The sequence below is a fragment of the Cyprinus carpio genome, chromosome B13 (assembly GCF_018340385.1).
Source record: "Cyprinus carpio isolate SPL01 chromosome B13, ASM1834038v1, whole genome shotgun sequence".
NCBI lineage: Eukaryota > Metazoa > Chordata > Actinopteri > Cypriniformes > Cyprinidae > Cyprinus > Cyprinus carpio.
This window is the reverse complement of record NC_056609.1, coordinates 15608610-15631656: the sequence shown is the minus strand read 5'-3', so window position 1 is coordinate 15631656 and position 23047 is coordinate 15608610. Positions and strand designations below refer to the sequence as shown.

General features: G+C 35.7%; 1 protein-coding gene across 10 annotated transcripts in view; it reads right to left on the bottom strand.

Annotated features, from left to right (window-relative positions):
- Positions 1-23047, bottom strand: part of LOC109047021 (LIM domain-binding protein 3-like) — a 46101-nt gene that overhangs the window by 5774 nt on the left and 17280 nt on the right. For 3 of the 10 annotated variants that reach the window (XM_042736826.1, XM_042736824.1, XM_042736825.1), the window contains exons 3-6: positions 22743-22894; positions 19938-20013; positions 18649-18932; positions 1673-1831 (exon numbers count right to left, since the gene is read on the bottom strand). In XM_042736826.1, coding sequence (XP_042592760.1) covers positions 1673-1831; positions 18649-18932; positions 19938-20013; positions 22743-22894 — 671 coding nt within the window. Of the gene's footprint in view, positions 1-1672; positions 1832-10726; positions 11145-12299; positions 12337-12445; positions 12613-13464; positions 13489-14791; positions 14996-16691; positions 16715-18648; positions 18933-19937; positions 20014-22742; positions 22895-23047 lie in introns of those variants that run through there. The other 7 variants (XM_042736832.1, XM_042736833.1, XM_042736827.1 and 4 more) reach the window with 7 other exon arrangements.

Sequence of the window (23047 nt, the reverse complement as noted above, 5' to 3'; positions counted from 1 at the left end):
GGATGCAATAAACTTAACAGACTTCAGTGTCAATGTAAGCAATGGATACATGCAAAGAGTTTTTGCCATGTCTCAAAAACAAACTTACTTAGGAAACATGAGAATGGGTTGATAAAGGCCCTTGGGATATGTGTTTCAATGCCCAGATATGAAAACTCACACGTAGGTCTCAAAAACTGACTTGGTATAAAAGATCAAATGAAATAATTCTAGAAATAATACATATTAAATAAGAACATTTACATATAAGAAATTGAAAGAGATTTATTAAAATAAGGCTAACTTTGAGATCTGAGACTTGACTGGGACTGTTAGAGACTTGAGGGTCGCATAACAGCATCAGGTGTAGTAGTACTGACATAGTACCTCATTAAAAGAAAAAAAACCATGTCAGGAAAATTAATGCTCAACCCCCAGAGGAAATGTATTAAGTCACTTTATCTCTGGTTTCATAAACACCGGTTCCTGCTGTTATTGTTAGAGTAACACAAGAACATAAGTGCTTATGGTGATCTTAAACATATAAAGTAGTTCATGGATGTCTTGGGAGGTTTTTATTTGGGTCAAGTCCTGGTGTTGAACGATGTGATGATAAAGAGATGCCACTCATAAAAGCAGAAGGCCAAAACAGACAGCCATCCTGGAAATGATGACATGTATTCAATCAAACATGAGTTTCTTGTTTCCTTTGGGGGAAGAGTATTAGTAGTAATAAGCTGTAGCAAATGAAGCAGCAGCTGCAACAAGAAATTGGGTTAAGACAAAGAAGATCATAGTAGAGGATTAAAGTCATTGATTATAACATTAATAGGATTGGAGGATTGGCTTTGCTTTGAATCTCCAGGATCAATGAAGCCTCTTTGTTCTAACAATCTCTCTTGTCCTACAATCTCTCAAATGTTAGGTTCAAATCTAATAGAAATAGTTAATTGTCTACAACATCTATCATGTGTCTCCACTAATAGAAGTTAATTAAAATAGAAATAACTCACTACTATGTCCTACACACAGTCAAACAAACGACCTGTACATAATCACATGATGTTCCTTTTCAAAAAAAGTAAAATTCTGAATAAATAACCCCAAACAAACCAACAATAAAAACAGCAATAACAACTTAGAACAAATAAAATAACACTATGAAAGTTTGAAAGAAGTCAACAAGGCTGCATTTATTTGATCAAAAACACAGTAAAACAGTGTAACAATTTAAAATAACTGTTTCATCAGTTCAACTGTTTCATGTCATTTACTCCTGTGTTGGTAAAGCCGAATTTACAGCAACCATTACTCCAGTCTTCAGAGTCACATGATCCTTCAGAAATCCTTCTCATATGTTGATTTATTGCTCAAGAAACATTTCTCATTATAATTAATGTTGAAAACAGTTGGGCTGTGCTTTATATTTTTGTAGAAACAAATGTGTTTTCCCAGGATACCTTTAAATAGAATATCTTCTGTTACATTATAATAAGTCTTTACTGTAACTTTTAGTCAATTTAATGCATCCTTGCTGAATAAAAGTATACATTTCTTTCTTTCAAAAGAACAAAATCTTACTAATGCCAATTTTTTGCAATGCATATACATATACACACATACATACCAATGGGGAATACAATAAACCAAGTAAAGGTAAAGCAAGCACAAAATGCAACACATGCAACTTTACCTGGTTACCATGGTTTGCTCAGGATTCTGCCCTGCATCAGGCTCGGGTGCCTGACTGGCTATCTGTGGCTCCGAAAGGAGCTCATTGGGCGAAGCAGCGATAGTAGGCGGACAGACAGGTGCAATACTGGTGGAAACTGGAGCATGCTCAGCAGGAGTACTAGATACAAGGTTAGGTTGCAGTGATATCAGAAACTGATGTCAGGCTGAAGCCATAAATACAGACAGCAGCCGTGTTTCAGGCCATGTATGTATATATGCCTTAATTGAAGTTAAATTTTGTTACAAGTCGCTGTTTCATTCTCATGCTTACAACATTTCTGAGCACAATGCAAGGATGTCCATCATGGGGGGAAGGAAATGTTAATTGCTTTATTCTCATTTGGCTACTCTTTAAACGTATCCATTTTGTCACTGAAGGACCGTAAAAACTGTAACATAAAAGACTATGAACTATTGAATTGGTATGAGTCACCACTTGAGCTGTGAAGGCTGTATTTTTACACTGAAAACAGTGGTGCCTCGGCAGCTGAGACAACTGTAAGTGCTATTCTAGCACAAATTAAATGAATCCAGACATAAGGGCTACAATCAATTGCGTGCTCAAACAGTGGCAATGAACTGCATATGGCAGGACCTCAGTGACGCAGGGTATAAAGGTTACGTAAACCCTCTTAGTGTGTCCATAAAACACAATTCAGTGGTTAGAGAGCAGTAGATTAGTGTTAAATAATACTCCCCTGTGATCCAAGCAAAGAAAAGAGCATTATTCACAAACTGACATTTCTTTCATTTGAATCATTTGGCATCCCCTGTACATAATCAAACACAATCAATTTATGTAAACAGATTGGTGTTGGAGCCGCCCAGGCAGGAGAGAGAAGATAAAAGGCAGGCACCTAGCAGCATTTGGCCTGGTGGTGGACCGATGGCTGACCCCCTTCACACACTCCGCAACCATTCTTCCTGACCATCTCTCTCTCTTCCTGTTTCATTTTATGTAGAAAAAGCCCATAGGGAGGATTGAGGTAAAAGATGAAATAAAGAGAATTTTTAAAGCTGCAGTGTCTCATTATTTTACTTTATTTATCCCATGTCAATATGCAGAAACACCTATAAGTGAAGTTAACTTTTTGTTGGTTTTTCTGTTGATTAACCCTATGGTTAACCAGGTTTCATGAGAAAATGCAACTATTTTACAAAGGAGTGATTTCATACAGAAATTTATGATTTTTAGATTGGTATCTGTTTGTCCGACCAATAAAAAAAATTAGGGAAAATTCTGGAAATCTACATTAAAACAGTTCTGTTTGCAATTGCAATTTGTGATGTTACTCGCTCAGAAATGACTCGCTTCAGCTTTAATGTCATTCTGTGAATCATATTGAGTTATGGTGATGGAACAGAGAGAAAGGTCTGTAAATGTTGGTTGCAGACATTTATGAAGCCTTCATGAAGATTTAAACACTTTCTGTGGTGAACTTGTATGCATATTGAATCCCTCTCTGTTATTTTGTATAATGTAAGAAGAGGATGTGTGTGTATTGAAGGGGCTTTGGGAAAGGTGTGTGGTGGCAGAAAGCATACACACACATTAGCATTTATTGCAAGCTGTGAGAGACTGAAATTAGAGAGTCTACAAACTAACAAAAATTATAACTTAAGAAATGATGTTTACATCACTGATTACATGACTCTTTAGTCTCTCTCTTACACACACACACACACACACACACACACACACACACACACACATTAAATAGGTCATAATGTCCTGAACACTGTATTCATCAACTAACTATGCTGCCAAACTGTGGCACTTTTAGTTATATTAGCCAAATCTTGAATCTTAGCACAGATTCAGAGAACAATGAAATACAGATCACAGAAGCAGACGATGCTATCAGAAAGAGGGGTTGTTATTGAAACTTAACTAAATACTAATTTATGGAAGAGGACCAGAGAGCAAAGAGAGTCAAGACAGGCAGAGGGTAATTCAGACAATACTGCAGTGCCACCTGCTGGCATTATATGCTTGACACATAGTTTGGACATAGGGAAAGTGTGTTCATCCTAAAGCAGGTTAGTGCAACACAATCTCATGAAAAGCAGCCTAAAATCTAGACTATCACTGTTCCTCTCTTTACATGCAAATTAGCAAACGAAATTGGAATAGTAGAGGGTTGCAAAGAAAAACTGAATGAATATTGAATGGAATATGAAATATTCGTGCAATAATAACAACCACACACAAGAGACATTGTAGGGATTGTATTGCTTAGAATGTTGGATAGGTTCAGTTTTCCAACCCTACAGTATTAAATATTAAGCATTTGTTTCCAAAAAAAGTATAACTGTTTTGAGGAAAATATTACAGTGCCTTGCAAATGTATTCATACCCGTTTATTTTTTTTCACGTTCTGTTTTGTTGCTGCCTTATATTAAACTGCTTTAAATTAGTTTTTTTCCCCACAACAATCTACACTCTATACACCATCATTGTAAAGCAAAAAAAAAAAAAAAAAAAAAAACATTTTTTTAACATCTTTGCAAATTTATTAAAAATAAAAACTAAAATGATTCCATTGCATAAGTATTCATACCCTTATCTGGGACAGTTGAAATTTAGCTCAGGAGCATTAATTTTGCTTGTAGATGTTACTGCATTTAAAGTGAAGTTAACCTGTGGCAAATTCAAATTGAATGGATATGAATTGGGATGGCACACACGTCTAAATAAAAGGTCTAACAGTTGATAATGCATATCAGAGCAAAAACCAAGCACTAGTGTTGTCCAATGGAGCTCTTAATATATATCAACTACATGTGTGTAATCAACCAAACACAAAACTTTCATATATTCTTATAGTACCCCTATAACACTGTTGCCGCGGGTTGTTTTTCATGTCCGTGGGTTGAAAAACGACCCCAATAATGTGATATTTAGCCCCTGGAATGCAAATTTTACCAGGGGAACCCTGCCAAAACTTGTGTATTTTATCCCCGGAACGCGATTTTAACGGAGGACCCCCTCGAAACGCGATTGGGCAGGCTTTGTTGTGAACACCTGGCAACCGCATCATAAAAGCAGTGGTGACCTCAAGAGGAGGAAAAGCAGCAAAGCTAAACACCCCGATCAAGTTCAAGCAGGGAAGTTTCAAATACATTTTTAATATTTAGAGCTTATGATATGAATATTATTCCATATTTCAATTTGAATGTTGGATTGAAATAAACATTGCTGTTAGCGTATATGTAGATAATCATTAGAATAAGCACGGCTAACGCTAATATAATGAGCATTAGAATGAAGTTTCTTTGATAACTATTTAATGCTGCTATAATTTTTATTACTGTAAAAAACAGGACATAATGGTATTTACTATTTTTACACACCAGAGGATTTTAAATGGACTGTGTATCTAAAATATGAGTGTTAGAGAATGTACAAATGTATGGTTAACTACGGAAGTTCTAAGCGGCCATGCATTATAATTTTTTTTCTTTTTGTTTTCTCATTATAACGACTAAATTTTCTCGTTATCTCGACATAACGAAGTTCATTTTCTCGTTATAACGACTTAATTTTCTCGTTATATCGACATAACGAAGTTCGTTTTCTCGTTATAACGACTTAATTTTCTCTAAGAATTTACAAAACTGCGCCAGCAGGTGGCACTATAGACCTGAATATAACTGATGGGGTGTTGTATACTATCCACTTTACTGTACGCGGACCTTCCTCGTGATCGCTATAATTTGTGCAGTCTTGTTTATTACTGACATTTAATTAATTCATAAATGTTAAATGCTTGAATCAATATGAATATTTTGTGTATTAAGTTCCTGCTAGATGCATGAGTTTCACCAACACATTCTGTTTCATCAATAACTGCTTATCAAAACCAAGGTTGACATCACTGTATTCTGTTTGCACCAATATATATATTATATTTGTGCTTCTTTTAGGCTCATGATTAATTTAAATTTAATTTTAATTTAATGATTAGGTAGTTAATAAGCGGAGATGTTCTGTTTATCTACAGTAGGACGGGATTTAACGATGTAGGCTGATGTGCTTCTTTTCCTTATTACTAATCTTTATTGTTAACCATATTGATGAGAAATGTGATGTATATGTAAAATCCATAGGCTAATTTAATTCAGTTTTGTTCTGTAATGTTGTAATGGTTTTTTTCTACACACACACATACATTACACGTACACATGAACGCTCTTTTCAAACAGAAGCTTATAACACACATGATATCTGCCACATAATGACTACTACAAATTACAAATTATATATAATTTTATTTCATATAAAGGGAAAATTAAAAGTGAGTTTAATCCAAGCAGCTCTAATGGCGCGGTGTTGCCATTTAAACATGTGAATTACAAAAACAAAACGTTCGTTGTAGTGTCTCTGGAAAAAATCAACAGTGATTGATCAGCCTTTATTTATACAGTATTGTAGACGTTATTATTACCTAGGCGAAGCAAAATTGTGCTGAAATATAGGCTGCAGTAAGAGCGCCTGCATGGCTGTCCATCAGATGCCTGTCAAAGTTGAGTTTGTTACTATAGCAACAGTAAAACTTTCATGTCGTTATAACGAGAAAACAAACTTTCGTTATGTCGAGATAACAAGAAAAATAAGTCGTTATAACGAGAAAACGAACTTCGTTATGTCGAGATAACGAGAAAATTAAGTCGTTATAACGAGAAAACAAAAAGGAAAAAAATTATAATGGATGACCGCTTAGAACTTCTGTAGTTAACAGTGTTTATGTGTTTAAGTTTTTTTTTTTAGTTAGTTGTAATTATTGGCTGAATATCTCTAGCAGTTTTTATATGCCCTTTAAAATTAATTATGAACACAGTTTGGATTAAATAAAAGTACAGTCAAATTTTATCTCCTGTAGAATTCACTGTACAATGACTTAATGTTTTCTAACATGAGTTAGACCTAGTAATATCTTACAGTGTATAAACAATATGTTTTTACAACACTCATTAATGTTTGTGAATGTTATTTAATACAAACACTTGATCATTCATGTTTGTTCATTGTGCATCAAATAATTTTAACAGATTGAACTTGTGATATATGTATTAGTAAATTTTGAAATTAACACTAAGAAGAATAATTACCATATAACTATTGTTTATTGTTAGGTCATGTTATCTAACTACCAAAAAAATAAAAAAAAATAAAGTGTTTTTAATACTACAGTGGAAAAACTTGAAACAACTTTAAATAAGTATAAAGAATGTCATTGGTTTTGTACATTTAATTTTTGTTTAATAAAAATAATGTTGTTCAATTAGCATGTTTTTGTGTTTTGCTTTTGTACCAAAATTGGTACCGAGAACCGTGGATTTTTACTGGTATTGGTACCGAATACTGAAATTTTGGTACCGTGACAACACTTGACCAAGCACTGAGGTCTGTAGAGCTCAAAAACAGGCTTGCGTCAAGCCACACATCTGTGGAAGATTTCAGAAAAAAATTCTGCTTCATTGAAGGGTCACAGAAGCATGTAGTCTCTGTCACCCTTAATGGAAGAAGTTTGAAACAACCAGGACTCTTCCTAGAGCTGGCCTTCTGGCCAAACTGAGCAACTGATGGAGAAGGGCCTGGTCTAGACTGATGACAATGAACCTAATGGGTCACTCTAGTTGAGCTGGATGATCATATGGGGAGATGGGAGAAACCTACAGAAGGACAAACTCCACCAATCTGGGCTTTATGGCAGTGTGGCAAGAGTCAATCCTCTCTTCAGTTAAGACACATGAAAACACACTAGGAAGTTACAAAAAAGCACCTAAAGGACCCTCAGACTCTGAGAAACAACACTCTCTGGTCTGATGAACCTCAATTCCAAGCATCATGTTTGAAGGAAACCAGCTCTGCTCATCGCCTGCAGAGTAGCATCCCAAAAGTAAAGTGTGGTGGTAGCAGCCTCATGATGTGGGGCTGTTTTTCAGCGGCAGGGACTGAGCTCAGTGCAGCAAAATATTGAGATAGATGATAGCCTTAATGAAAACTCAGTCCAGAGCATTCAGAGCCTCAGACTGGGCAGAAGGTTTACCTTCCAAGAGGACCGTGACCCTAAGCACACAGCAAGAGTGGCTTATAGACAACTCAGCCAGAGCCTGGGATTGAACCCAAGCAAATATTTCTGGAGAAACCTGAAAATGTGCATCTGCCCCCATCCAACCTGACAGAGCATGAGAGGTGAAGAGATGAGGAGAAGAATGGCAGATCATTTCCAAATGATGCTGTGCAAAAAGACTTGAGGTTGTAAAGGTGCTTCAGCTATGTACTGAGTTAAGGGTATGAATACTTATACAATGTACTTATTTCAGTTTCTTATTTTTAATACATTTACGAAGTTGTGACAATTCTGTTTTTGCTTTGTCAATAAGGTGTATGGAGTGTAGATTGATGTGGGAAAAAAAGTAATTTAAAGTTTATCATAAGGCAGCAACATCATAAAATGTGAAAAAAAAAATGAAGGGGTATGAATACTTTCGCAAGGCACTGTATGTCCCCTTGTTAAAGAAATCTAACACGAAATGCCCTACAGGAATACATAAGACTGGGTAGTGAGTTATGGAATAACTTGGGTGTGTTTCTTTGAATGCTTTTAAAAATAATGTCCATTTGACTTCATTTATCTATACGTACAATCATGCATGACAGAAAACAACCTTTACAATGATGGGTTAAAAACACCAAACTAATCCTTTAATATTCTATAATATTTAATATTATGACAAAAATCCTGGAGAGGCTTTTTAACAAGGGTAGAGATTATCTGTTATTAAATAAAAACATTAGTGGAAAAGGTTGTTTAATGCTAAAGCAGTAATTCACACTGAATGATTGCAACAGCATAAGAAGATTACAAACTAGTACAAACAACACAACAACGAACATTCAACAGATTCATACAGAGCTGCTTTGACCACATCTGGCACTAAAAAGACAACTTAAAGTAACTTAAAAAGTACCATAATATAATAAAATACTAAATAATAAAACACTTATAATATAAAAGAATTAGAACGTAGCTTTGGAAACTAACTAAAAAAAGTGAAATAAAAATCATTTAAAGTTAAATGGAAAAACTAATAAAAATGACAAAATTACTAAAATTTTAACTAAAAATTAAATCAATATATAATAATAACCCTGCAATTAGAAGAACCAAAAAAGAAAAAAGCAATACCAATAAAGTGCCAACTTGATAAGACCTACTGAAAACAAAAATCTTGTCTGAATGAGCAAAACAAACATACAACTTAAAGGACAGCAGGAAACAGCACTGCAGTGATGTGCAATGAAATAATTGTTTTGTTTCAGTCAAATAAGAAGTGTCTGATGAAAAGTTGGAGACTGAAAATATGAAGAAAATGACAACATAACATACAAAAGAGCTGACCGATGCAACATTATGTCAACCTACTGTAGCATGACGTGTTCAGATGTACATGAAGGCAGAGATCTGAATAAATATGACAAGGATGAAGAGTGAGGGAGGGGCCAGCCACCCAGGGCCACAAGCACTCCAGTGCAGTCACACAGTCTTCCCAGCATGCACTGCATGCAAGTGGGAGGCTCATAAGTGAAGTAAACCAGTAGTGAGATGGAATGAGAGAAGGACACAGTTAGCAGAGGCATAATTCTATACTATTAATAAAAATCTAGCGCAAACCAGCCCAAAGCAGAGCTAACACCATTTCCCTATGTGACAACCAGACAGGCAGAATTACCTGGAGGATAAGTCCTGGTTTATTGACTCTCTCTACTCACAGACATTGACTTCCATCTTGCTCAACCGCTTGAAGTTCTGACGGTTTCACACGCCTTCGCTCGTCCTCTGGACACAGAGCTTGTCCCTTCAGCGCCCACTCATCTAGCTAAAGGTTATTACTCTTCCTACACAAATAAACTTTACACTCCCTGGTTTTTCTCAAAGTAAAACCCATTAGATTCTAAAATAGTGATCTGTCAACATTTTTCCAGTTTCATCCCAGATCAGTGCCATATGCAAAGCTCTGTGATAGTTAGACAACTGACTGACAGATCAACATCCTTATCGCATGAAACCCCTAGGGAGTCTAATTTATAACCACAGGCTTAAGAAAGAAATGTCTGACAAGTTCAATGAAAAAAAAAATCTTCAAAGGGATAATAGTGTTGGTGATTTGAAGTTTGGTCTAAAGCTAAATCTTTTGATGTCTGTCAGGATTTACTTTTCAACAGATAAGAAATAACTTCTGGAATAAAATTGACTGCATGTGCAAGCGATTTCAACATTTGCTAACCTTTTTAACAAACCTGCCCTTGCGTAATCACTGAAATGCTATCACAGTATCAAAGGGTTTGATTCTAAGATCTACACAGAAAAAGGTAAAATAACAAATTATATAATTCAGTGGTTCTCAACTTTATTGACTCTACAAGGCACCCCATTGTCCAACATACTGGTAAGATATTTACTCTGGTATTTCTGGTGCAATTATGACAACACTGCTTGCTTTCAATTTTATTTATTTTTTTATTATTTTTTTTTAAATATAAATAATTACTTTTTTAATAATGTTGTGATTCTAGAAGAGTCAATGTGTTCGGTTTCTATATGTTGTTCAAAAAGTTCTTATTGATTGGATATATAGGCACATATAGCTATAGATATTCCAATAAATTGAATGCTTAAAATCCTCAACTTTATTTAAAAATAGTTTTAAATAATTTAAATAAATCATTTTAAGCAACCCTGTGCCCCTGGATGTTTAAGACCTTGCCCCCTTGTTGAGAACGACTGATCTAATCTAAAAAGCAGAGTGGTTTATTTGTGAATTTATGGGCAAGAATAAAATGGGAATGATTATTTCCAGCCTTGCTATTTTAGGAAAAAAGTTATCAGGTTATATACTATATATCTAAAGATTACATTTCCTTTCTGTAGAAATAAATCTTTTGAACCCATGCAGACTTTCACCCCCAAACAAATCCCAATGCCATAAAAGTCTTTCCACATGATTAGTTCATCACATTTCTTTTATTTGATGGATTTGAAAGACAGATGCACAGATGCAGTGATGTTCTCAACAACCATCAATATGTAAACACACAATCCAATACGGGAGAGAATTTAAATGGTGGCTACACTCTCATAAACAATTCCAAAATCTATACTATAGAGTGAACAACTTGCTTAAAACTGTAGTGATGAGCCAAACAACATAACTGACATTCATCTTCATTCTTTCTGCTTTCCTCTCACATGCTTTGACTTTTCTGTTACAGCAGTACTACAGTCTGTCTATGCCACCTGTCTAGCTCTCTCTATCTTGGGGTACTTTACTGAGGCACATTAAGTATTTGTGCCGACAGGCCATGGTGCCAGTTTTTCAGTTTAGCAAAACGAGGGCCTTTGGCTTCAGATTCAAACATTTCCCTTAACAATCAACACATATATACAAGACAAAAGGGGAAGAAAAAAAAAGAAAAGAAAAAAGAGAGGTTGGAGAAATGGGTTAGGGAATATGGCATTCACTCCCCTGCCCAATATGTGTAAGTGTATAAAAATATGCATGGCTGCCTTGAGGTAAAATGTTCAAGTACCCACTAAATGTTTCACATTCAACTAAATCCCAGAGGTCACATTGTGCATGTATTGTGTCAGATATGTAATGTCAGTGTGAGATAAATGAGAGCTAATGATATATGAAATATAAAGCTTGATGTAAATACCACAGACCAGGGGTGTAAAGTACAGCATTTGAGTAACTGTAAGTCATTACTAATGTAGTATTAACATTAATAAGTAGTAATTTCTGAATTTTAGGAATTTGTACTTAATTATACTCTTTATAAATAATTTAGAGAAGATATTCACATCTCAAAATACATATAATAACTTTAATAATTGTAATAAGGAATTCTCTTCCTACTTGCTACTCAGTTACAGTTTTATTTTTACTACACTATAGTAAAAATGTTTGTTGCCTTTTTGGCGTGGATTACTCTTCTAGGTGGATGAACTTCTGGTTTTGCAATACATAATTTCTGTATGTTTTCTCAAGGGTTTTATGGATAGTAATGTCAGAACCCTTCCCATCAAGTAACCTGGTTTTTATGTTATGTTATTTTGCACATCCAATTTGAAAAATTGGAAAAATTGGATGTAGGTTTACAAAGACAGGGTTAGCAAGCATTTTGTAATGCAACATCTAATTTTAAATGTTTATTTATTTTTACAATTAACTAAATGTTAAAACTCTGGTACTTTCAATTACAGTAAGTATAAATATTTGAATATTTCAGGTTAATAATTTGGTATTTCCTAACATTACCAAATAACAATTTCTTTAACAAAAAAAATAAATGTAAAAATTCTCTGTACTACACCCCCGATGCAGACTACTATGAATACATCTAAGCTGTACTAGACTGATGCATCTAATGAGTGTGGATCAAGTTCAGCACAGAGAGTGGTGTCTGATTATTGGGGTCTGTGGATCGATCAGCCTTTCAAGTTTTAAGAGGCAGAGGGCTAGATTTCAGTACAGGTCAAGTATGTGGCCACCAGATCCTGCTACTAGATGCCTACCTTGACTTTCTCAGAGCTTCCTCATCAGGGTCTTGCACTGCAGAGGAGAAGAGAAAAGACAGACAGAACATTTCAGACTCTACACTCTAAGTCTAAATCTTTATTAAAACGAAAGCAAATGGCCAAAAACATGCAGGCAGACTTACTGTATTCAGTTCCAGTAATGTGGGCGAGGACACGGAAGGACTTGGACTGCAGCTGGGCGGCTCTTATGGCCCAATCAGCCGGCCCCAGTTCATTGGTTTCACTGGGGATGACAGCCTGATACACTGGGGAAGCACTGTCTATAACACGCTCTTTAACTGGCAGATTACTGCAACCACAGAAAGAGCCGGTCGAGTGAAAACACACACTTTCCTATCAGCATGACCGGAATGTTGGCAAAGGTATTTTAATGTTTAACGACATCAAAAGCATTTTTGTTTTCTTAAGTTAAAACTCCACAGATAATGAACTGGGATGTAAATGCATCCATTTTAACTAATGTACTGCCATTATCACTAATTTACAGTGTGTATTGACTAACATATGTTTGTTAACACTGATTATTTTACATAAATCAATGAGTATTATGCAGCATATTTCATATAAGTGCTATAAAACAGAAAAGCATGGGCATTGTGGCCAGAAGCTTGCTTATCACTACCAAATGCAGTATGACAGCATATCTTAGACACATTGTATCTCTTACCCAGAAGAATGACAGAGCAGAGCATTCAGAAATCTGTTTGTTGACATCTAAAACTCAATCGAGGACTGATTTTCTGTTTCCACATTAGCAGACCCTCCTTCTGTAAACCTCAGCATTTAAACACGTTTCCACCAAACACTCATAAAATCACCTAGCAGCAATATTAAGGGTTTCAGAATAAAATTTGAAAGGGAAGTTAAAGGCGCAGTCTGTATGTGGAGTAGTATGTGAGGTCATCGTTGCATTCGGATAAATAAAAAGAAAAGATAAACTATTTCAAAAGTCACCGGACAGTCTCGGCTCATGAAAACGAGGTGCATTTCAGAACTCAGATGCTCAAGATCAATCAAAGGGAGGTTAGAGGGTGAGATGAGAGAGAAATGCATAATATGGTGATCAAGCATGCGATACGGAAGAGTAGAGACGAAACGAAAAGAGACTGCTCATATCAAACAGATGGATCAGGCTACTTACGATAGCGGAGAGTCAGTTTCATTGCTGCCAGGCAGGGCCATTGAGATTGGACACAGGTAGGGTGGGGACAGGGTACATGATGTACAGTGTGATGGATAGATGACGTGACGGATGGTTGGGAATGGAGTGAGAGAGGGAAAATTAGATAAAGCTTCTATGTTATGCATTAGAGAGTGGCTTCTGACTCGAGACCGAAAGCCTGAGCTCTTGTTTTCATGATTTCAAACCATATAAAAAACACAGGACATCAGAACACTGGAACCAACAAACAATACAAATATGTAGATCACTGCTAAATGCATGGATATACAGGAGAAAAAGTGCACAAATACACAACCCACACAATGCCATTCAAAAGTCTGGAGTCGGTACAAATTTTTTATGTTGTTGAAAAAAGTCTCTTATGCTCATCAAGATTGCAAATATTTAATCAAAAATACAGTAAAAACTGTAATATTGTAAAATATTATTAAAATGTAAAATAACTGATTTCTATTTTAATATATTTTAAAATAGAATTTATTCCTGTGACGGCAAAACTTAATTTTCATCAGCCATTGCTCTTCATTGTCTTCAGTGTCATAAGATCCTTCAGAAATCTTTTTTAATTTGATAATGTGGTGCATAAGAAACATTTATTATTATTATCAATATTTAAAACAGTTGCTGCCTAATATTTAGGATTCTTTGAAAAAGTTCCAATTAAAAGCACTTATATTAGAAATAGAAATCTTTTGTAACAATTTAAATGACACTACATACACATACAAACAAACAAAAACACACTATATATACATACATACATACATACATATATATATATATATATATATATATATATATATATATAAACACACACACACACACATAAAATTTCTTTAAAAAAATATTGATCCCAAACTTTTGAAGGGTATAAAATAAACCATGAACCCATAAACCATGATCCCTAACTTGTGCAACTGAGCATTCCCGTCATCATTCCCATTTGAAAAACACACAAAAATTCCAACTGGTTCTACAGAAACTACAGAAACAGAAACATAACATATGCTAACATTGAAGACTTCGAAAACCTTTCTTCTGCTTCCGTATGGCAACATGTTCATATCCTGCAATTTACATTACTCAGATCAATGCTGTGAAACTGAGGAAAAGTAAGACTACATCAAGACTATGATCAGACATCGTTGGGAAGTCTTTAGCCTCTAGAGCATTAGCAGATAGCGTTGGCCCAGACAAGCGTGGCATTGAAAGGCATTATGGCAAACGTGTGTCATGCAGGAAATGGGAGGAGGGAGAAGACACAGTTAGGTGCGACAGGTCTTACCCAGACAGCTCGCTACCCCTGGCCTGGGACTGGCCAGCAATGGCATCCATAATAGCATCCTGGGAGTACATGCTGATGGGGGTGTTGTACTGCGCATGGATGATGGTGGCCTTGCCTCCAGGCCCCTTTACCTCAATGGGCTTGTTGGTGGAGAGTGCAGTGTCCTTCAGAGCTATTGGGTTGAAGCTGGGCAGGTACTCGGTGCTGTGCGAGTGAGGGAGTGGTGATAAGGGATGAGTATGGGTAAAGGAGAGACAAAAGAGATAAAATGGAGGTTAGACAGAGAGAGTGAGATGAAGGGAATGTGGACAGTGAATTGGGAGGGAAAGGTAAGAACCCAGTTGATAATACCAGCATATGTTGTGTTTTGGATGCTGGCATGCTGGTATTTCAACAAAGCTTCTTGATTAGATTAACCACCAGAAAACTATACTGATCGACCAGTTCTGCTAGACAGCAGCATGCTTATACTGGCTTGGACCAGCATGGAAATTCATGATGGAAGGTGTTGCATGTGAGACAAAACCATAGTGTGATAATAATTAAATATAGGTAAATAAACAAATAAAAGGCTCAGACTAATGTTTAAGGCAGAATCAACACATCAAAAACACGCTTCACACAGCAAAAACTTACTACTGCACACAACACATACATTTACTTGTAGAACTACAGCAAGCAGTACAACTTAATATACTAAACAGGGACGGGAACCAGATAGAATTTAAATTCCTGATTCTAATTCCGTCTGAACCATTCCAGTTCCTTAACGGCTCCATTTATGATTCGTTCAAAGAATAAATATTTGAAAAAAAAAAATTATATATATATATATATATTTAATAATTAATAAATGTAAAACAATTCTTGGAAAAACTTGTTCAAAACAGTAAAGTATACATGGGCAAGAAACGTTAACAGAACTGGACATTTAATTATTATATATATATATATATATATATATATATATATATATATATATATATATATTTAAACATGGAATTCAATAGTGAATAAAGGTGCATTCATGGCATGTCGGAATTACAGTAATTATGAGGTTCTGACAATAAGCATTCACATCTTCACAGAACTTGTACAATTTGTACCACCTGACCAGCACAACATCAAGCAGAAACAAAATAGCAGGGCTTCAGTAGAAAAACAGTTAAGCAGTTATTTTGGAATAATTATGTTTAATAATTCCTATAACTGATTATTGTTAATGTCTTAAGAATAATCAAGAAAATAAAAGAGATAAAATACTATTTAATGTAACTATCAAAGAGCTGACTATAGAATAACTATCTAATATCCCACTGAATAAACTATAACTATTAACACAGCATTTGAATAATGACTGTTATTTGTTATATTTTGGTTTTGTCTATTAAATTACACCAATTAATTTTGGCATTAGTAGTGCTGCAACAGTAATACATAATTTAGATCACAACTAATAATCCTGGGTTGTCATATAGTAAATGTGGTAATTACGACATGGTGTGAATGCAGCATAAGAAACTGTTCTTGATTCCCAACCAAACACTGTGAGTATACCAACTAAGAAGTGCTTAACTGGGACCAATAAAAAGATGACAAACGCATTCTCAACGCTAAACATGAGTTCCGCAAGCAAACCTCTAGTCTCCTAAAACACACACTGCAGCACAGTGCCAATTGGGATTCTCATAAATACATATTCAAAAAGATTCAGATATGCTTCTCTGTGTATAGGTTTATGTTAAGCATTAGTGCATCATTAAAGCAAGCTGAGATTGCACGAGATGATAAAATCTCACTAACCAGGCTTTATACCACAAAGGCAGATCCAAACAATTCCATGCATGTACAGTATACCACACAGAGCACTACAACGTTATGCAGGGAGGCTGTTACTAACTTGGCAGGAGTGTTGGTAATAACCTACAATGGGCGAAAGGAAACAGAAACAAGGACATTGGTTAGCAACTCATATAAACTCAACATGGAAGGGTTGTGCCAGTGAAAGTTCTTCAAAATGAAGAATTTCATCAGATTTTCAAGGTGCAGTGCATAATTTCCAAATTGTATAAATAATGCCGGCTCAAACACTTCCTGTCTTACACAGGATGTCCTGCACTAAACCCAAGCCACTGGTTGACCCAAGCTGGGCTGCTCAAATAGACAAATTCTGTTTGTGGAACAGAAATGACACACTTCACCTTTTAGGAAAAGGGAAACCATTAGTGTGTTTGAGTGCCTGTGTGTGTGTATGTTTTGCATGAGTGACACGTAGCGAGTAGCAAGTCGTATTTCAAAGAGATTAAATAAATAACTGAACGCAACAGACATGTCACTGACCACAACTGACAAAAGAGAAACACGTTTTCATAAGAGTGTCTCCCTGCAAAGATGTGATAGGAGGGAGTGAGGGGGGTGTATCAGTGTAGTTAGGAAACTGAACCCTGAAATTCCATGACCTTTTAAAGGGAGAGCGGCGACAGGTGCTCTCTCACCCCTCTCTATCCGTATCACTCGACGGCCTGAGATTTCCTCTGTGCTGAGGCACACGCTAAGACCCTTTTCACCGCATATGAGGAAGAGAGTAAACAGAGAGGGGTACAGGACATTGTCATCCATTTACCTAATCCACAACAGTACTGCCAAAGTGCATTGCTTTGAGGTTACAATGCAGAAGTGAAACTGTCAAACTGGGAAAGTGATATAGTGCTTTTAATGTCTCAATACGACAGCTTGCTTTGGTTAGCAAAACAGGAATTTATGCACAGACAATCTGGGGTCTGATTTTTTAATGCTTTTGAAATAAGTCTCTTATGCTTACCCAGGCATTTATTTATTTGATCAGAAATACAGTACAATTGTGAAATAGTATTACATTTTAAAATTCCTGTTTTCTATTTTAATAGAACATAATTTATTCATGTGATGGCAAAACAGAATTTTCAGCAGTCATCCTTCAGTGTCACATGATCCTTCAGAAATCATTCTGATATGATATTTTGGTGCTCAAGAAATATTTGAAGAGTTCAGATACAAAAGCCTCTAAGTGCCATCTGAAATTTTCTTCTAAGATGAGCATTTTTCTCAGGTTCCTATGTTTTATGTTCAGTTATTCATTGCCTATTCATTGCCATTATAGTGAAATTACTGAAACTAAACACAGGGGCCTGATAAAAATGCTCATTTTAGAAGAAAATTTCAAACGGCACTTTGCATCTGAACTCTTCCTTTATTATCAGTGTCTTACTATTATCAATAAAAACAGTTGTGCTGTTTAATATATTTGTGGAAACCATTAAACATTTTATTTGATCAATAAAAAAACTGAATTTATTTGAAAAACAAACCTTTTGTTACACTACACGTCTTTGCTGTCACTTCTGATCAATTTAATGCATACTTGCTAAATATAATTAACATGTATTAATTTCTTACAAAAGAAAACAAAAATCTTACTGACCCCAACATTTTGAACAGAGATGAATTTTCCATTTTGACAGCCAATTTTTCAATCTAACCCCTCTGGTGGATGCATTATCCGGTATAACGTGATCTCTATCTGAAGGAGGGCCACCTCCAGCTGAAGCCTCAGCTCAAATTTGTCTTGCACATTCCTTCAGAGGCTTGAACCTCGTCAATGTAACAGATGTAACCTCTCTTTTCTGAATGTTGCATGGCCGCTGTCATTCTTCTGTCAAGAGCAACGTTAGCAACCAGGTGGGGCTGAACTATAATGGGCACACTGATTCTAACCTCTTTTAGAAACTCTACACTGTTCATTTAGCATTAAACACTATATTTTTAAATAGGACACCTGGCAGCTAGCGTCAGATCTCAGTCGTTCTGTGATTACATACCCACTAGGCATGCCTGACCCCGAGCTCTTAACCCTCTCCTGCAGCATGGCCATCTCTTGTAATGTCTCTGCAGAGTACAGACCGATGGGGGAGTTATACTGCTGGTTTTTTTGCCCAGAGGAGGATTTGTCCCTCGGAGCAGCTAAATGCCTTTGAGCAGGCAAAGAAGCTTCTCCGCTACTGCTCACCACAGTGCTATAGGACTGGTTGGTGTGCTTGCTTGAGTAGCTGGAGTTTGTCTCAGCAGAGACCGAGAGAGCCCCATTCATTTGCACAGGCTGATCTTAAAGGGAAACGTGCATGTGTGTGGACAGTGTTGAGAAAGAAAGAACAGAAGGAGGTCAGAGGAAAGCTTAGAATGTAAACTACAAAAATTTAATTGAAAATTGATGACTTGATGTTTCACTGAAAGCAAAAGGAATATTTTACCACAAAAAAAGTAGTAATAATTCACAGTTTGTATTGTGCTGTTTGAAAAAACTGTTTACCATTCTTACCAAATTAAAGTAACTGTTATATATATATATATATATATATATATATATATATATATATATATATATATATATTATATAATTTATATCTGTGATGGCAAATCTGAATTTACTCCGGTCTTTAATGTCACATGATCTTTCAGATTCATTCTAAAAATTGCTGCTCAAGAAACATTTCTTACAATTGTCAATGTTAAAAGCAGTTGCTTAATATTTCTGTAGAAACTGTGGTTAACTGTGAAATATTTTAAACGTCTTTTGCATCTTTTCTGAATAAGTATTCATTTCTATAAAAAAAAGACCCTAAACTTTTGAACGATAATATGTACTAATCAGGGTTCTGAAACAGAAGATTTATGATCTTTCCTTTTGTGTGACTAACACAATATTTGTTATTAAATGGTAAACTAATTGTTAAGAGCCTTACATTAACAATATTTAGTTAACTTTTTGCTGGAATGTGCAAAGTGATAACCAGCAGGGGGCGTCATAAGGCTTTTTACATGTAGTAGAACATTTGTAAAGATATCATACATGACAAAGGCATTCTGAGTTGAGAGAAAACCAAAGAACAGAATCTTTTATCTTACCCTCTAAAAAGAATCTTTAACATGATTCTAAAAAAAATCTCCTTTTGACTGAGGACTAAGGCTTGCTTTAGCTTTTACATTTCATGAACAATTATGTGGAATGTATGACCTGTGCTTGACTTAAAGTATGTGAATGCACGGACATATACTGTATGCAGATACAGGTATATGTAGAATGCATGACAGTGAGTAAAATGTGACAGACCTTCTGATGAGGGATCACAGACATAGGGGAGTCAATCCTTGGTGTTGTCATGGGAATTGGAATGGGCCGCTTTGACCTGTGATAAGACAGAGTGAGCATTTGAAGAAAATGACAAAAGTGCTACAAACAGACTGTCTGGATCACATCTTTTATGACAAAATTGCAATGTCAAGTGATGAACTATAAACATTTCACACACAGTTCTAGATAAATGATGCAGCCATGTACAAAGTTTTGGCAAATATTTTCCAGGTCTCCTGACTCTCCTTTGAGATTGAACACTGTCACAATAACAACATAATGAATCCCATCCACAACAGAAGCAAACAAAAATGCTTTTGTCCAAACAGACTTTGTGCCAAATTGAACCTTTTCAGAAGAAAAAATTTAAAACATTTCTTGCCTTGTACACAAAATTGAAAATCTAGCATACTTTATAGTGCACATCATTTGAAAATTTGTGCCAAAAGAAAAGCACAAAGAACAAGTGACAAAAGAGAAGTCCTTGGAACACAGTAAAGACAACAGATATGTTCTGTCAACAACGTACATAACGTATCTTGACAAATGTTAGAGTTTATCCCACCTTTGCAGAGGGAACTCTGGGATTTATTAAGAGTGTTAAAGCAAAGGAAGGATGGTCCGGTGTAATCCCTGCAGGTATGCGCAAAGAGGGGAAATAAAGGTGAACATGCCTTTTTGGGGTTTTGCTCATGATAGAGTGAACTAACAGTAAACCTAACTCAAGAACTAAGACACATCAGAATTGCAACCTGTGCTGGAGAGATCAAGAACGTTTTTACAAGCTCACATATTTCCCGTATCTCACAGATGACTAGTGCAGACATGGTTCATGAGGAAGATAGAAACACTAATCCAGGCATGCCACTCTCTCTGCAGCTTCATCTGTTGATAACTGATATTTATATTACATGCCTAGAATAAATGGCAGATATCTTTCATTCCACTCTTTTGATTAGTTGATCACTTTACCCAAGAGCCTTCAGTTATGATAGTTCTCTGCTCAAATCTGATGTTCACATATGAAGCTGTTTACATGATCTTTTAAATGTGGCCCATACCAGACACCGTCTAAACAATCATGTAAAACACTTAAGCCTGTCATGTACATCATAACACCATCAGCACATTTCATAATGAAATATGATATTTTGTTACATTAGAATTTTGACCAGTCTTCAATCTCAAAACTCTGCTTTCGCATTAGAATTAACTTTAGTTTCTTTGCAATGTTTAAAGCAAGTGAAAAACATTATTTGGCATCAATATATATACACTTCTATTGTGAAGTTTGGGGTCACTTTCTAACTTCAAGTCTCTTATGCTTAACAAGGCTGCATTTATTTGATTAAAAATACAGTATATGTATAGAATATTCTGTAAAATACATAATATACTGTATTAAGATATTCTGTGAAGCAAAGCTGAATTTTCAGCATCGTTACTCCAGTATTCAGTGTCACATTGTACTTCAGAAATCATTCTGATATGCTAATTTGGTGCTCAAGAAACAATGACTTTATAAAAAATGTAAACATTTTTAAGGAATTTAAACCTTTCAGAGAAAACCTTGTTTAAAGCTGTAAGTGTCAGTCCTGGGCAGCCTTGGGTTGGAGCACAAGGCTGGAAAAAAGCTTATCAAGTTAACTGGCGTATGATGTTGCTGATGGATGAATGGACACTCGCCAGGGACTGTGAAGAAAGATTCTAAAATTGTGCATGTATTCATTGTCTATTTTGAAGAGCTTTTCAAATGTGTGCGGATGCTTGTCTAGTAATGTTGAAAATTAGCAAAATTAATCAGCAGCTATTCTGATGCAAGTTGTCACATGTGTCATAATACTCTTTATATCTACTTGTTCAACTAACATGAAGGCATTAAATTCTCATGACCTTTTCCTGGCTAAACACATACAGAGCTCATCTAAACTCACACAAAATCTCAGTCACATATGTTTATGATATACTGAAGCTGCAGTCTGTTTACACTTCATAAAAATTAATCCCATGATTGACTACACTGAACAGACAAGGCCTGCTTTTATTACACTGCAGTGAATGAGCCAACAATAGCATATTCATCACAGTAACCCATGAGACCCGCTTTCATCTGAATTATTCACTATACTTAATTCAATTAAAAATTTGTTTGTTTGTAGAATTGACAGATCACACAAGAGGATGATAAAGGCTGCTCCAGAGCTGTCATTGAAGATACAAATCGTTTCAATTTATGGTCGCCAAGACAGATTAAATATCAATCACAGTGTAAACATGGCAGATCATTTTATTACCTTCACCAGAATAGAAGAAACTCCAATTCTAACCAAGAGGCATCTCACATTTCTACAGACTCTACATGTATCATTCACAATACTGAATTTCCAAGCACTGCCACATCCTTCCTGGTTTCAAAAGGTTTTGGTAAGTACTATAATACACAAATGCAACAGAGACAAGTAAGACTCATTTTTAAAATTCAAATTATATGAATTAGAATGATTTCTAAAGGATTGTGTGACATTGAAGACTGAAGTAAAGTCTGGTGAAAATTCAGCCTCGCCATCACAGAAATAAATTACATTTTAATTATATTAAAATAAAAATTATATTAATTTCTTTTTTTTTACATTGTAATAATATTTCACAATACTACTGCTTTTACTGTGCTTTGTTCAAATAAATGCAGTCTTGGTGAGCATAAGAGACATCTTTCCAAAACATTTTTGAATGATTACTGTACATGCACACACACAGCCCCAAAACACTAATAATGCCCTGTACCTTTGCATGGTAAGGGCCAGATTGAAGTTGGCAGACTTGATCTTGTTTTGGGCCTCCAGGTGTGTCATCCCCTCTGTGGTGACCCCATCAATGGCCACGATGATGTCACCCTGGATCAGGTTGCTGGAGGCTGCCTTGCTTCCTGGTGTAATCTGCCACAAACCAAACAAGCTTTTAAATGAAAAACTGACAGGTCAGCACTTCTGCAAAAACACAATACTTCGACAAGGTAATAATTTGGTCTTTATTTGTCTGCCTCCACATGAGATGAGGTTGGATGTATGTCTGAATAAAGCTGAACAAAA